The sequence below is a fragment of the Anser anser genome (genome assembly GCF_964211835.1).
Source record: "Anser anser genome assembly, chromosome: 1".
NCBI lineage: Eukaryota > Metazoa > Chordata > Aves > Anseriformes > Anatidae > Anser > Anser anser.
The window spans coordinates 147,697,574-147,714,399 of NC_139720.1; the positions used below are offsets into that span (position 1 = coordinate 147,697,574).

The following is a 16,826-nucleotide window of genomic DNA, read 5'->3' on the forward strand; positions in this document are numbered from 1 at the left end:
CTGAAGTTTTTCAGCAGGTCTGCCTTCCGTATCTGTACCTCTATCACTGTTTTGTTTTAACTTGCTGTTCTAGAGGCTCTTTACACATGCAGAATGCCTGTTGGGAAGTTCCCTCATTTATTGTTTGGGGTTTTCTTCCTGTTCCTTTGAGCAACAGCAGCGGGACCCACAGGAGGAGTAAAGTTGGAAAGTGAGGTGGAAATCCAGGAAGAGAGGCAAGTGTTGGTGTTGTCTTCATTCTGCATCATGTTACACTACCAGTCAGGACATTGGGGTGCACAAATGAAGAGATAAAAGGAGAACGTATCATGGCTGCACTGTACAAAATCACATGCATCCGGAGAGCTACCACATTTGGCTGACCACTGGAACAATGAGTCCCAGTTCAGTTCCAAGAAAACGTGTGGGACAGGAACAGAAAAGCAAAAGTTACTTAGTTATTAAAATAATGAACAGGGAAGTGTAAGATCGGATTCGGTCACAAGGGCCTAATGTTGTCTCAGATGTCACTTCCCCATTCCTGCGTGCCTATCCACACTAAGGGAAAATCCGGCGGTGCCTTACAGTGGCTGAATGTTGTTGCTGTGAGTTGCAACAGCTGCATTTATGCAAAATCCTAATAAACAATTTACAATACCATTAGGATACAGGAAGGGGGAAAAATACACTATTTTCTCACTTCACTGGATGAAATGTTACAGAAGCTATAAGAGAGATCACAAACGTTTAAATCACATTGAATGGGATGTATAATCTGTTTTATTTTAAATACAGCAAATAATTGCAAAGTAATGACACAATATAGTGTCATGGAGAGAGTCATGGAGTGTCACATAGTGACACTCGAAGAGTATGTTAGGGTTTTTTTCAGATTCACTTTTGTTTAATTTGCCTGAAGTTTATAAGCGAGCATTAGTTGAACCACACTTAGAAGTATTATAACTATTGCAATGAGGATTCGAACGGGCAACACTGAGGGATGATCTGTTCTCAGATTGGGATCCTCTTTTCAAATTGCACATTAATACAGCTGGAGGGAAAGTAGCCTTTAAATCTTGAAGCAATGGAGAAAACCTCAAGGCATTTGTGATTGGAGGGCATTCAGAATAATTTTAAAGCATGCAACCCACTCATTGGAAACACTCTTCCAGTGATTTTTCTTGGAATATTAGGTCCTCAGCACTGGTTACATTGATTTCATGTTGTTATTGTCCAATCAAGCCCTGCCTCAGGCTGCGTATAGAAATAATCTCCCTGTGTGCCCTACAAATGTCAAGTATCTGTGTTTTGCTTGGCTGGACATACATGAACATTTTTTTCCCTTCTTTTCTTTCCTTTCATTACTTTTTTTTCCTGTGATTGTTCATTCTAATCATTGCTGGGTTTTTCCTCATCACAGTGCAACATCTTTTGCTGAGGTGGGAAAAATAGTCCTGCTTCTCAGAGGGTGAGGGAAGCTGTGGTAATAGATCATTTTTATTTCCAGTCTTCAAGATTGTACAGGGGTGCCTCATCTCTATGAAACAGGGGTACTACTAGTGATGCTAGAGAGGGTGGTCTTGTTTGGAAGGATCAGCAACTCCAGGGAAGGGGCACTCATAGCCTTCGTGCATCAGAGTAGCTGGGCTGTGTGAAAGCGATGCTGTGCATCCAGACCCAAAATCTCAAAGCTGCCCTAACCAACTTAGCTGTGGTCGTGTTTGAGGCTGCTGTTGGACCGTAACATGACCTACTTGGTTCTCTAGGGCCTCGCTTGCTGGATTGTGGGGAGAAGCTGTCATTGTTCTTTGCATGGAGAATGCATATTGCTCCAAAGCAAAACAGGAGGCAAACTGACCTGGTTGAGTGTAGAACTCCTCACATGGAGAAGGAACGCTTGCGCAAGCCACATGGCATTGACAGGAACTTAATTTCTATACCTAGTGTTTCTATACAGTTAAAGTTGTGAATTATAGGACTGGTTAATTACATTGTTTGGGAGGTAGGCCTAATCATTCAGCGTGAGATTTGCTATGCAGCTAAAGTCTATTGCCCAATTTAAAAAACAATGCAGAGCGCTCTTGAGCATTAATGAGATTTGCATTCCCAAGTTATAGCAGTTAAGCAATGGTTGGTATAAATGCACACCCAGGTTAAACAATAACTTATAGACAATTATGTTTGGCCATTTTTTTGCAGGCTTGCAGCGCGGAAACAAGAAGTGTATTTATAAACAAAGAGGTCATGCCATGCCCATGTCAAACATCCAGTACTGAAAGGAGAAAAAGGGAGAGTCACTATATGGAAATGAGAACGGGGCATGATGTGGGAGCTGTCACTGCAGCCTAAGAGCTGACATGACATGCACGTCAGCTACAAGTTACTCAGCAAATGCTCTACAAAAGCAGCGGTTGTGCTGAAAACAAATTTTGTGCTGGTAGGCAAAGCCATGTGCTCTGACACAGGCTTTGTTTTTCTGCATTTTATTTCTGGAGGCAAATTTTCTTTGAAAAGCAGAGCTGCGAAGGCAAAATTAGTTGGACTTGTGCCTTTCCATGCTTCTCTACAGTGTCTGAAGGAGGCCTGAATTTGGTGTAGCTTTTGTTAGCTCTGCTTTCCATAATATCAGCAACTTGGGAGTTGCCAGAGACTGAGCAGCCTGTCTGCACTAAGCAAATGCTTTTTAGAAATTACCATTGCTAATGCAAGTCGGTGAGATCCGGCAGCGCCGCAGTCCTTGTGTAGATGGTTATCTGCTGCTGCAGCAGCTCAGACAAGGCTTTGATTAGGTTCAGCTCCGATCGGGATTACCTGACCTGGTACTCAAACAAAACAAACAGAAGCAGTTGGCAGGCCCTTCTGGCTGAGGTTCCCAGCCTTGCCAATTGCTTTAAGCAATAGTGAGAACATTTTGCTGGTGTAGACAGGGTCATTGTTATGGTTTCAGAAGGGCTATTTATATACCGTGACTCATGTAAGGGCTGTTTGGTTGCGTGTTCTTCCATCTTCTCTAAAAATGCAGCAGGACGAGCGCATACCCTGTATAATTTCACTAACTTTTGGATTTTAGCACTAAGAGAAAGTTTGGCCATTGAGCTGAAAAGAGATCGTGAGCTTAGGGTAGGTTTCCTTTGGCAGGCAAACTGACACTGGTACTTCTGCCCCGTCAGCTCCACAGCCCTGTGACAAATCCGTACCTTCAGGTTACTGCTCTTGAAATTACACTTGAAATAACACAACATGACATAAAACAAAATTAAATTCAATTAAATTAAAGAAAGCAAACTGAACAACCTGGAGTTTTGTGGTTTGTTGGCGGTGGCTTGCCTTGCTTTGTTCTCTTTGCAGACATTATAGACTTACGCTCTCTTTTCATTTTAGATACCCACACTAAGTGTTGTAGTGACTGCGTTATAGGCTAGCTGTGGATGTGGGTGGGAGAGGAACTTCTTAGCCCCCTGAAAAACTGTTTGGTGTCACTCTACCCTGAAACAAAAGTGTGCACGCCTAGGTCTTGCACTACTGTTGAATGCTGGAACCCAAGCATTGTGTTTAATACATCAAAAGGTGTGTCTTTACTTCTGTAGCATGCACTTGTGTTTGTGTGGCAAGGGTGGGGGCTATAGTGCTTAAATCTGTTAAATCTCACAGCTCTGCCTCCTGGACAGGAAAGAAAAGGTCTCTTGAAGTGAGCTGCAATCAGCAGGCACGAACCTGTCTGGAGGGACGGGCCCCGTGCCATATTTTCTACTTGGCTGTGAGGCTGGAGCCTTGCAGATGTGAGGCAATTCCTGGTGTCTGCTGTTTCTCCCTCTCGACCTGAGGCCTCAGCCGAGCTGTGCTGCTGGTGGCAGACGGCTCGTCACCTGGAACCCTCGCTGCATGTGGGCCTGCACGCTGCAGGTCTTCAGGGGCCAGGCCCTTGAAAACTGAAGCATCTGAGATCCCAGTCCCGTGGCAGTGAGGGTGCGTGGGGCCACCAGAAGCAGGGGTGGAAGTCCATGGAGGTGTTTCTGCCTGGGGCAGGCACAGAGGGAGGCTGGAGCTGTCGAAAATGCTTCTCTCGAGGGCTGCCCTCTTTCAGAGGTTGGCGCTCCTGTGAGGCACTGGCCGGGAGCACCTTTGTCTTCCTCTTGTCGGCACTGAGGTGTTACTGCTGGGTGGTGTGCTTGGAGAGCTTGGTGAGATCAGCACAGGAGGGAAAGGCAAATGTTTTTCCCTGTCTCACAATTTCTCCTGCATTTTGATCCTGTGAATCCTGAGTGCCTTTCTGGATGTCGAGATGCTCGGTGAGCCTGAAATATAAGGTGACTAGCTGAGAAATTGGCCAAATAGCTACAAGGAATCTTCTTGTTAGCAGACTTCTCGTTAGCAAGCCTCAGAGCATTTTTCCTGGCATTTTTCTTGGATCCTGAAAATAGAAGCGAAGACTTCTGGTGGAGGAAAGATGACTTTTACCAGGGACCTGATCTATGCAGGGCTGAGGGATTTCGTCTTCCCTGACATCTGTGGGCCATTAAGACTTAATACAGCGCAGAAGTCTGAAAAGGCATTGTAGAGTTGAGTGCTCACACTGGAAATAATGCAAGTCTGGCTGTCTTTCTGTGCAAGTTAGGCACAAGCTGAATTTTTAACCGGGCAATCTTCTGATCAGTGCTGTTTGCTTGTTCGCTTGTTTTAAAGAAGCTTCTACATAGAATTTAAGCAAGTTTCTTTTCCCAAGGTGGAAGATTATTCATCCTTCATTTTTGATTAATCTTTTTGGATGAATGGAAATACGTTGTCGTATTTCCAGAAGCCTGTTGTCATGAAAATTGATTAGGGAGAAAAGTGAAAAGTTAATCACACAGGAACGAGGAATGTTAGAACCTGTGATCACTTTGCTTTGTTTTAGAGTAGTATTATTTATATAGTATTAGGTCCTATAGATCTGGAGAAGTGTTACTGATCAGAAAGTAGCTTTGTGTAATTATAAGGGAATGAGGAAGATAGGGAAAGAGAGGCTAAGTTTCTGTTAATAGCCTCCCATTGAAGTTGCTTACCTCTGCTGCCTGCCTCATGAAATGCAGCTCGTGGTGGCACGGCGTCTTGGGGTTTCACTCTGCTGCTGTTTGAGCAGGTGGGGAGCAATGGCAGAGGCTCTGTGGGTATTCTGTCTGCTAACACAGCAAACTGGCATCAATCAATGTCCTCTGAGTTTGCCTTTGGAAGGTTATTTGTGTGATGAAAATAGGTAGCTACCTTGGTCTTTCGTATAAGAATACAGTCTATACAACTTTTCCAGCACTCAGCTCATTCATCACAGATAAAGGAGAAAATTGAGTTTTTTGCCTTCGACATCGCTGACTTCGAGCAGGTAGGCTGGCAGCCATGCATACGAAGGCTCCTGCTTCTAAATACATCTGCACATTTTTGTGATGTATATTGAATAAAGGAGAAATAATAAAAAAAATATTAGGAATGTAGTGAGTTCTGAGCTCCTCAGTCAGGTTGTTAACCCAAACAGATATTACAAAGCTCAGCCTCAAAGGATGCTAAGCCTATTACCCTCTTGTTGGAATTAAAAATTAAGTTAAGCGTGGGCTACTGCTTCTTTATAGAGGTTTTCATGATTTAAGCTGAATATTTGCATGGTGCATTTCAGTAACCGGAGCGTATTTGCCAGAAGTGATTGATTTTTCTGGAGGATGACAGTAAGGCAAAACTTTTAGTTTATATGACCTTGTCAACCGATTGATTTCATTAGACTGTCCAGGTCAAATGGAATCGCAGTGTGTGTCTCGCTGTGGCGTGTACATGTCTGTATATGTGCATGAGCTTATCCAAACATCTGTAGTAAGAGGAGAAAAAATAGTTTCTAATCTTGCAATTGTATGGCCAAAATTAATTTTGTAGAATACAGGATATTTACTGTCCTGATCTCACTGCAGATACAGTGTTTTGTGGAAATTGCTTATCTTGTGTGAAAGAGAATGACAATATGTATACAGTTTCATAATTAGCTGAGAAATGGCTTAATTTAACCAAAAAAGTTAAGCACTGATGCAACCCATGAATTTTCCCTCATTGCGTGCCTCAGTTACAACTTGAACAGCCCTTGAACTAGTGCCTTATACATCATGAAATCCAATCTGAAGTGAAGTCGGAAAGTAACCTTTTTCAAGGTGATGAGTTTTCACATTTTCTAAGAACGTGGTTTAATGATCAGCTCAGGCCAACCTCCCACCCTTCCACGCAGCACAGCTGCATTTTCCTGTTCTTGCCCTGTGCTGGTGCAAGCAATCCCATGGCTGGCAAGGTCTCAACGGGATGAATACTTTCATGGTACTTTGATCTCTGCCTTCCCCCTGCTTGCAGCTGCTCCGCACTCCCTTCTCTGGGCGGCCAGCTTCCATGAGGAGATGTAGTGGGGAGCATGGCAGTGGGTGCTGTTAGTAGGGTACTCCCTGTTGTAAAAGCAAGGCATACCCTTTTATTTTAGTCGTTATGGTGTCATGGTGCTGCCTGTGCTCTGCAGCAGCAGAGGGACCCCAAGGAGGCAGGGGGTGACTAAACCATTCTGTACCTTCCCTCTGGTTTGTGTCCCTAGATCCCTCTTCCTCCCTGTACCTCACAGTGAGCACCTTTACCTCTGGGACAGTGGGTAAGTGGCTTCGTGCTAGCGACAGGTCAGCTGTCTGGCCATGCACTGAGGCTGGAGCTAATAATGCTTCTCGCCTTTCCCATGGGACAAACCGTGTCTGTAACACTATGTTTCTTCTGGCTCTGAATAAAAGAAATGAGGATGTTTGTGTTTGGATCTTGTTAAACAACTGCCACGCAAGACCACCAAACTAACAGCAGCTGTTAAATATTAGTAGAATGACAATAGAAACAAATATTATTCAGTAAATCTTTGCTTTTTTTTTTCCCTCCTACAGGAATATTTTTACCCGAAATACTTGGGTGAGTAGCAGCTTTTACTTTTACTTTGTGGCAGCGTTGGTATGTGGTGCCTAACACTGGAGTGTGTCACAGCTGAAGCTTCTGCTGAGGAAAGTGGTGGATGTGGGACTGCAATAAGCATGCACTTCCAACTTTTAAGACAGACTCCGCATTCCCGATGTGATTTTGAGGGCTGTTTTTCACTTACATATAGATTTGCATACAGAGATTCTGCATGTTAAAATGTTGATCTTGCATTTATTGTCTGTAGCTTGCAGCATTAGTAAATAATTTAGTCTTTTATCTTCTCCCCTTCTTAGTTAGTTTAGCTATTAACTAATCTCCTTATTTTAAAAAGTGCCTTTACTGATTGATCCCCTGGCTTTTTCTACTGGCTGTATCATAGTCATGCCACCATACTGTTTTCTATCTGTGTTTAATACATAGCTCTTCAAATCAGTACTGCCAATAATTTTACAAAGCTCCATGTGCTTTTTAGATTCAAAAGAGATTTAATAGGTCAAATCTGAGTAGCTACTAATATGCTTTTAGAATCATCATAGCTCTGGCAAAATGATTATTCCCCTCAGATAGCTTATAATTCTACTGTACATCAGAGCTAAAATATTTTTATGAACTTAAGAAGTTTAAGGCATTTCGGAGATTATAACATTGCATAGATTTTGCATTCACCTTCCAAAACCTTGCTTAATGAAACATCAGCAGGCTAGCTATCATTTTGCATGCTTTGAACAGCTGCCATGTGGTCATTATAATAACGACAATTTCATTTTCTGTTCTTCAGCTTGTATTCAAAAATATGGGTCGCCGTATACAAGAAGTCCAGATTTCCTTACGTGCGTTCACAGTAAGCACTTTTGTTTCATATATTGTAGTTAAATGTTCTCTCATTATACCTGAAGTAGTGGAACCAGCTCGGTTACCTACATTTTGGATAGTATTTTAGTAATGTTCTTCCTATTCCCTATGCCTGACACTCCATACTGATTGTTCTATGTGAGCAACAAAACAAGGCTTTTCTGCTTGTAGAAGCTATTGCCTTCACTCACTCATCATTCAGTAGTTTGGTGTTTTGTGACGCAAGACATTTCTTTCTCACCAGTTTCTCAAGGTCTGAATAGACTGAGAAGCAAGAGTGACAATGAATAGGATTTACCATAAGGTTGTACTGTGTGCTTGGCCTTTCATCTTCTTTTTTCTTGAATGCTAACTTTGGCTCACCCCTGTTAAGTAATCTTAAATAAAGCTTACAGTCAAGCCCAAGTTTGTGTCAGGCTTTTGACAACTTTAAGTAAGCAGGTCATTTTCACTCACTGTGTGGTTGTGGTTTAAGTATTACAACATTTAAAAATCCAGATCAATCCAGAAGTCAATCTGATATCTGTGTAGAAGGGAGAGAGATATTTGTTCATCACTGACACCAGAGATTGGATTTTCAGTAACTCTGCTAAGACCTTTCCAGTTCCCTCTTGGAGCTTAGCAGTGCTAAAGATACAAACCACATAAATATTCTGTTGTTAGAGATTCTAAATACGCTCTGGAAGCAGATCAGCTAAGATGGGGAGAAAACCATGTGCGTGCGTATTTATTTTCATGTTTACCCCTGTGGTTCAGTCTTTTAGTACGATCAAGTTTGATCAGTCTCATGTTCATACCAGCTCTACCAAACTCTACCAAAGCAGGATCAGGATTTAGTCAGGATGTTTAGGCAGATGTTAGAGTCCTCTGAACTGGGAACTCTTGGACCTGAAGTACCAGCGTGGTGTGCAAGCTAGCTCAAAGTGGGACGTGAGGCTGGATGCTTCCTTTTGCTTCTGTGTGTGGCACGGCATGAAGGCGGAAGCTGCTGCTGAAAATGGTGGTATCAACTGGGAACACTTACTCTGAACAACTGATTAGTGTTTCAGAAACAAAAGTCTAAAGGGCAATGATGTTTTCTGTGCACTGAAAAAAATGAAAGCTGAATAATTGTTTTTAGGGATGCAGTCCATTGGAAATGCAGCGGTTTGGCAATAAAATTATAATATTTTCCCCCATTAAAATACTAAAATATTTTTAAGTGGCTGAGTTTTGGCTAGCTATCGTTAATTCACAGAAGGAGCCTGAAATGCGCTTGGAAGAATTACAGACTTTGTGCTTAGCTGATTCCAGCATGTCTCTTTATTTTTCACAGATGCTGCCAAAAAGGCTATGTAGCTCTTTGGGCTTGTGCCTGTGAGACACATTTAAGTGTTGTGTTTCTTAACATTCATCTTCTATTCTCAAAACAAGGTAGTAGAAGGCCCTTTTAATCTGGCATTACAAAGACATTGCACAACCCAAGGGCTGGAGGGTGATAGTAGACTAGTTTATGCTGGAAATAAGGTACAAATTTTAACAGTGGTAGTCATTAGGCAGCTTAGCGGGGCATTTGAGGATTCTCTGTCTCGCAAGATCTTTAGGTCGGGGCTACAGGTAGGGTTCAGCTGCAGATTCAGACAGGTAGATGCAGGTGTTCCCAGCATAGGTGCCTACATGAGATGTAGGTCCCGTTGTAGTCAGTGGAGAGTTCATCTGTAGTCGGCAGCGCTAGGGTGATGTCACTGACAAAGCTGTGGCTGCTCTAGGGAGAGCTGAATCACTTTACGGACTGTATATGGTACCAACTAGATCTCCACTGACTGCAGTCACAATTTAGACACTTGCTACACACCTAGATACTTGCTTTACACATGGATACCTATATTTTGGTCTGCAGAACTGGATCTTTTTCTAAAAGAGGTGTTGTGGGTCAGCTAGGAATTAGGGATTTGGTTCTGCAAGAGTTTGGAAAATGCTACGGTATTTTTTGGAAATGAGTTTACATCTGACCTTAAAAATACAATAAGATTTTTGTTATGTTGTGAGTGTCTGCTTTTTAATAGTGAGTGTCATAGTTTTCACGACGTAGCATTTTCCAAATGAATTTCTAATTTGCACCATTTATGAATACCAAAATACAAGTTCAGAATACAGAATAATGAACTGGAAGCAGCAGTCCATGTACTTAGGTGAAGTCTTGTTTCCATATGGACTTAAAGAAATGGAGCTTATGTTTCTATTCTCTGTCTTAATTTATGAGCTATACACCCCCAGTGGTATGTCAGCTGGGCAGTGGTATACCTGGGGCTATTCTGGCAGGTGCTGTTGCAGGCAGCCCACATGGCTGTGGTGTCTTTTCTGTGGCCTGAAGTCTGCCTTGTCTGTGGCTTTGCCCCAGCTCTGCACAGCTAGAGTGGTGAGGAAGAAAGGTAATTAGGCTTTGGTTGCGGTGAGTGGATGATTATTTCTGTGAGGCTCTTAGACTTATGTATGCATGCTTTTCCTGAAGAGTTTTCTCCGGCACTAGGGTCCAGATGAAATACTGAGAATATGTGTTTCTTTGGCAGGACTGTGGTCACATTCCATCCCAGATCAGCCCTCTGGTTCTCTCCTCCTTGTCCACCATAAAGCATTTTGCTGAGTCTCAGGATGAATTCTTACCTGTTCAATGGCATTCAGTGGTTCAACCCCCTTAGCTAGGGGCTGAAGCTGCGCTAGTTACAGAGGAGGAAAGCCTGAAGTGATGGAATGTCTGGAGCCATGCTATATTTTGGATGAAATCACATCCAGAAATGTATATTCTTTCAGTTGTGGATATTTGTGATTTTTTTGTATGACCTTTTATAGAGCTTCTTTCTTCTCTTCCTCTATTTTGTCTTGCTTGATGCAGCCTACTCTATTAGCCATTGCCAATCAATACCCTACAGAGAAAGGAATAGCAAAAACTTTTATATTGTACATTGTGATAAATGGAAAGCAAGAAATTAGTGTTCCATGGTCACCTGGATAACCTGCAGCACTAATGTGCTGCTAACTTCAGCCTTCAGGTAATTCAATGAGAATGCAAGGTTTAGAAACAGTGTATGTTCGTGTAGTGTAGAGAGGGCTGTCCTTTGGGGTTGTATTAATGAGACGTGCAGTGCAGCCCATGGTTCAGAATCTGACTATTTTTTCCTGACAATTATAACATAAATGTCATCCAACCCTAGAGTATATTCTCTTATTTTTCTGTCCAACATAGCACCAGTCTTAACAGCTGCCCAAAACACAACCCAGAAGTCCAAAAGGCCCTGGGCACAAACAGGCCCCCAGGAGGCTCCCTGTGAGCCCCAGGAGCACTTCTGTGCTGTGCGGGTGAGGAGCCCTGGCACAGGCTGCCCAGAGAGGCTGTGGGGTCTCCTCCTTGGAGGCCTTCCAAAGCCGCCTGGAGATGGGCCTGGGCAGCCTGCGCTGGGTGGCCCTGCTGGGGCAGGGCTTGGGCCTGGTGGCCTCCAGAGGGCCCTGACAGCCTCAATCAATCTCTGTGACTGAAATCTGAGGCAGACAGTGCAATGATTTGTCATTTAAGCTGATATATTTTGGCTGATCACTGGACATAGTTCTTGGCCCTACGCAGAGGGCTGCTGTTAATTAGGTGCTCTAAATTCACCTGTCAGCTCCGCTTTTTGTAAAGTCTTCCTTTTGTCTGGGCTGAACTGGGTTTCTGCTGAGTTGTAAGGATGTGTTGCCAAGACTGTAGGATTGTAGAAGGCTTTGCTAATGACAGTAATTCTTCTTCAAAAGGCTGCTGCTGCTGCAGCTGTGACAACTCCAGTGTCTCATGCACCAAAAGGACTGGTAGAAACATCGCTTTGTAGCTATGCCAGCCCCACTCTGGCAGAGTTGGTCAGGCACAAGAAACATCCACATCTTTTCATCAGAAGAAAAGCCTGGACATCACATGTTCATGTCTTAGGACTTTCTTATCCAATGCATCTCATGTGGTGGTGTGCACAGAGAGCAAGTGACTTGGGACCGCTGCAGTGTGAGAGGTCAGCCCCAGTGTGAATACGCATTCATTCAGGTTTGCTGAGGCTCTCGTTAGGTTCAAATGTTCTCTGTAGAAGCTGGCATTCATGACGGACTGGACTGTGACTGAAATTGACCTGAGTATAGAAGGTCTGCAGAGGTGCCTCATCTCTCCTGAACCCCATTTCTTGGAGGGTGTATGTAAAAGACCCTCTGACTAGGTGAGCTTTGCAGTCTGCAGAAGGAGCTTCTGCGCTGCTCCTTCTGGTTAAGGTTGTGGAAACAGTTAATATGCGTATAGTTTTTGAACATCACTGATCTAGACCACCCATATAACAGATACTGAGATATGAGACCTGCCAACTCATTTTTTTATGGGGACTAGGGAATCCTCTGTTCCTTCCTTCACTTAGCTATTGAATTAGTGTTTAGCAATTCTTACACTGTTAAGACATTGATGTTTCTTTTTTGTTCTCATTCAGTGTAATAGAAAAGCCTGAACTGGATAGCTCAGATACAAACCTTTCCTAACAACAAATCTACCAGCATTGGTGAGATCCTCAGTTAAATTATCAAAAGTAAACAAAAAGAGAACCCATCCTTCTTTGAGTGGTTAGCTGCTGCCTTCTTTCTATTTTCACCAGAAGTAGGAAGAGTAGAATTAACTTGATTTTAAAAGAGCTATTTTGAATTTTTCTTTCAGGATGTGCCCTTCAAGTATGGGGGTAGAAGCTCACTACCCTTTGCAATGAAATGAATTCCACTGCATGCTCCTGGCATAGCTCATTTGGCATGTTAGCAATAAGCATTAGCTTCCAGGTTTCCCAGGTGTATTTCTGATAGTGATTTCCCATTAGTGTTTAAGGGTCTTGTTTTTTAATAAGGTTGAAACACCTTTTCATTATTGACCTCTATGCACTGTTGTTTGTTTTGTTTGTTTGTTTTTATTCCTTCTGTAAATCAGATTTGCCAAACCAGTGTTCTCCCGATCCTTGTTACAAAGAAGGAACTGTCAAATGTGAAGATCTCAAGGGGGACTTCTATTGTGAATGCAAACGTGGCTGGCAGGGAGAAATATGTGACAAAGGTAATATACATTTTGTTATCTTTCAGATCTGTAACAACGATATGTTGGTTTTTGCTGTATTTTCAAATGATCACTGATACTGTGCTGCCCAACTCAAAAGTCATGGTATTGAACTTGCATTATATACAACTCATGTTTTTGTGCTTTTGGGAATCATATAACTATGCCTGAATACATTTTCCAGATTACTTTAATGGATTTCAGCATAGTCTTGACAAAGAAATCAGAGAGGTTATGCCCCGTCTTTCTGTCCCACCCCTCTGAAGGGGGCAGCAGAAATTAAGCTGTAGTGGCACCTCAACTGGTGCCATTAACCCCAATGTAACAGATGACAAATTGCAGAGCCTGAGGAGCTGGCCCGTATTCCCATTCCTCTCCAACAGGAACAGAGACTTTCAGCACACAGTTGGAGTCTTCTGCTGCTGATGCACAAACTGGTGAAATTAGTCTGTTAAAGACTCCTCGGTAGTGGGATCTTATTCCAAGTCCACTTGCGTCCCACTGTGTATTCCCATCAACTCCAAAGAGAATATTCAGGCAGAATATTTGTGCAGGACATTCCTTCCCTCCTCTTGTTATCTTCTTTCTGTTTTTTTCTGCCTGCAAGTCTTCTTGTCAGGGCCACTGCTTTTGTGCCTGCCAAAATTAAGTAGTTGCCAGGAATCACATTCAGACAGTCCAGACTTGTGGCCACCAGGAGAGCAGGAGATCCACACACTGTATTTCTGATGTGAATATTGTGGAGAAGTTACAGGATCACTCACAAGCAGCTTATTTAAGCAGTTGAGGCAGTTTGTATGCTGGTAAGTTTGTATACTGATCCATCAGTATGCAAACAGGCTTGAGAGCTCAGCAGTCAGTCTGAAGCATACCCCCTCTTTTTCTTGCAAAGTGCCATGAAATTTTCTGTCCTACCAATCAGCTGACTCTGGAGTTCCATATACAAACAGGACATCATAAGCAGGTAGGGCACACAGAGGGTGAAATCCATGCTCTCAATTTAACAGGCTTTTGCTTCAGTGGAGCACAGTGTAACTCACAGCACTCGACAGCTGTGAACTTGGAATTTTGTGTGTTCTTTCACTCTCAGTAGTAGTGAGGATATCTTTCTTGTATTTAAGGCTTTCACCCCAAAGTTACATGCCATTGTATCATCTTAAAAGTTAGTTACAATATAAAGTATGCTAGTTATAAGTAGTTTGCTTCTGTAAACAAACTCTTCTTCTTCACCTCCACAGTGGCTAAAGATACTCTGTGCATTCTCCAAACTGAGAGGGAGGTACTCAGTTACAGTTTGTTCTCTGCCTTTTCTATTATTATCAAATGAACTTGAGCTGATGCACTTGAAATGTTTGAATGAAATCTCTGTACATTTTGTAATCATCAAGTTTCAGATGTGATAGTGTTTCTTGTTTGCTCTTTCTCCTTCCCAGCTCCTACCCCACTCCCACTCCCCAGGTCAGATGCAGGGGTGAAAAGCTGACTGCAATACTTTCTTTTGCTGCAGATATTGATGAATGCAAAGTGCAGCACGGTGGCTGTAACCAGATCTGTCTCAACAAGCTCGGCAGCTACCGTTGCTCATGCTACAGTGGTTATACCCTTAAAGACAGCAAAACATGTGAAGGTAAGCTTTCCTGGCCCTCTCAGTGTGCTTCAGCTGGTGCTTGGCGACTTGGGACTGTACGTTGGAGAGCTGGGCTGTGCTGAGCAGTCCCCTCCTACTTCCCAGCCCCAGCTGGGAAGCTGCTGGGGCTGGGATGGTACTGGGTGCTCACGCCAGTACTAAGTGCCTGGGTTCCTCAGTGGTCCCACCACGCTGCTCTCCAGTGTCTCAACACAGCCCTGATTCACCAGGGTTTGTGGCTGGTGTTGTGCTAAATTGGTGTAGCTGATTGGTCCCTGTATCCCAACGCTGAGAGGAGGAAGGGCTGCCCGGATGCATCATTATGCATCTTTCCAGTCTCATGGTGTTGTGGTATATGAGATATTTGTTTTTATTTTATGCACTTCTTGTTTTATTTTTCTATATCTGGATATGTGCAGCTGCAAGTAATGAATTGCGGTAGATAAAGACAGATAAATTCCCTGCCACTAAATATTAATAGCTGCAGAAAGGCCCTAATGAAGGCAGGCAACTATTTTACATAGCATCTGGGAATGGAGAATAAGGATCTGAAATAACTGCCTGAAATGGTGGAATGAATTTACATATCCAGAGCTTAAGCAACTGACATTTAAAAGTGTTGAGAAACTGCGTGCTGAGACATAGACTCATTAATGATCACTTTTTTTTATCTCGTGACAAACATGCAAGTCTGTGTATATAACTCTTACGGATACGATAACACAGTTCTGAGCAACTTGTATACCTGACCTGAACAACCTGTTAATGCTATCAGAAAAAAAAAAGAGCAGGATTTTACTTCTGTGCCACTTCCACTGTTTAAAGTGATGATTGTACAGATTACATGGTATCCGCTTCTAATGCGCACAGCCGCTCAGGTGAGCCAACATCACCTTTGAATTGCCCCCTCGCGCCAGCTGGCATGAACAGGTGGACAGCAAGTGGGCTTGCAACTATAGTTGCTATTGCATGTATGTGTGTTACTATAGTACTGTTTATAAGAACACTGTGAACATAGCATGCATGATCTGTATCCGATGTGTGGCCATCAGGTAGCTGATGTTAATATCAGATATGACTAATGCTAGCTGTGATGTGTCATTGCATTTTAATGCTTTTGTAGATTTTGACAGTTTCTTCCTGCTTTTTCCTATCATTAGGTGTGCACACTAAAACATTATGTTTGCCAGTTGATTTGTAGACTAGGTTACACAGCATATGAGATAGATTACTTCTCTCACACGTGGGAAAATCACCAAGTGTAACTGTAGTCTGAACATGTAATAGAAAGCAAAAGTAAATATGAAACTCTCAATATACTGCGAATGTTTTGACAACACCAGGATTTTGCTGGGTATTAGTTAACATGTTAGGAAAACATTTGTTTTATGGGCCTCCAGTTCCAGTCCATTGCCTGCCTTTGTAGTGAAACCCCACAACACCTCTTAAACAAGACTTGTTCTCTGTGACAATCTGGACTGCCTCAATTCCCCTTTACCACTACAGATCAGCAGATTTGGATGTCAGTTTTGTGAATGTGTGAAAAAACAGAGTTGTTTGCTTGTTTGCAGAAATCTTGGCTTTTCCACAGACTGAGTGCTGCTTCTGTGTTTTATTAAAAAACATACTGCTTTTCCTAATTTCCTGATGGCTGCTTTTTATCCCACAGTTTCAGCCCCCTGAACTGTGTGGGTTTTTTGTTTTTTCATGGGGTTGCTTTGTTTTGTTTTATGGTTTTCCTCTAGGCTTGCTTTGCATTGTTTTTTCCAATAGTGGTTGATGGCTTAGAGAAAGAAGTAACAGCTGGTCTTGAAAGCCTGCAGTCATCCCTTATAGCTAGCTGAATGATAAAGGTAGATTCTTAAAGATACTGGTTTCTGATTTACCAAAATCATAGAGGGATCACTTGACTCTGAGCCCACTCCTGGGTGCAAACATTGAAGTGATTATACTCATCTGAAGTAGTGTTGTTTAATTGCTTGTTTTGCAGACATAGATGAGTGTGCAGCATCAGCAGACATCTGTGGAGAAGCTCGCTGTAAAAATCTGATAAGCTCATATGAGTGTCTTTGTGATGCAGGCTACAAGTACAATGAGTTGAGAAAGACTTGTGATGGTAAGCTCATGAAATAACAGCATATTAACATTTATTATGTGCTCTAAAGCTATTAAAAAGTGACCAGAAATTTAACTTTAGGCTTCAGTAAAAAACATTTTTTAATCTTCCTTATTGCCTTTCACTAGTTGTGAGCAACACACTGAGTTTGCAGTGATTTTTGATGACTTTAATCGACTATATGACTGAGATTTCTTGGATTTATGAGAAGTACAAGATTTGGT

The 16,826-nt window shown here is 42.6% G+C and overlaps 1 protein-coding gene across 1 annotated transcript in view; it reads left to right on the top strand.

Annotated features, from left to right (window-relative positions):
- The window catches only part of GAS6 (growth arrest specific 6), a 40,539-nt gene that overhangs the window by 7,630 nt on the left and 16,083 nt on the right, over window positions 1–16,826 (top strand). Inside the window, exons 3-7 of the mRNA XM_083801800.1 lie at window positions 6,900–6,924; window positions 7,709–7,771; window positions 12,737–12,859; window positions 14,367–14,486; window positions 16,477–16,602. Of these exons, the coding sequence (XP_083657926.1) occupies window positions 6,900–6,924; window positions 7,709–7,771; window positions 12,737–12,859; window positions 14,367–14,486; window positions 16,477–16,602 (457 nt within the window). The remainder of the gene's footprint in view (window positions 1–6,899; window positions 6,925–7,708; window positions 7,772–12,736; window positions 12,860–14,366; window positions 14,487–16,476; window positions 16,603–16,826) is intronic.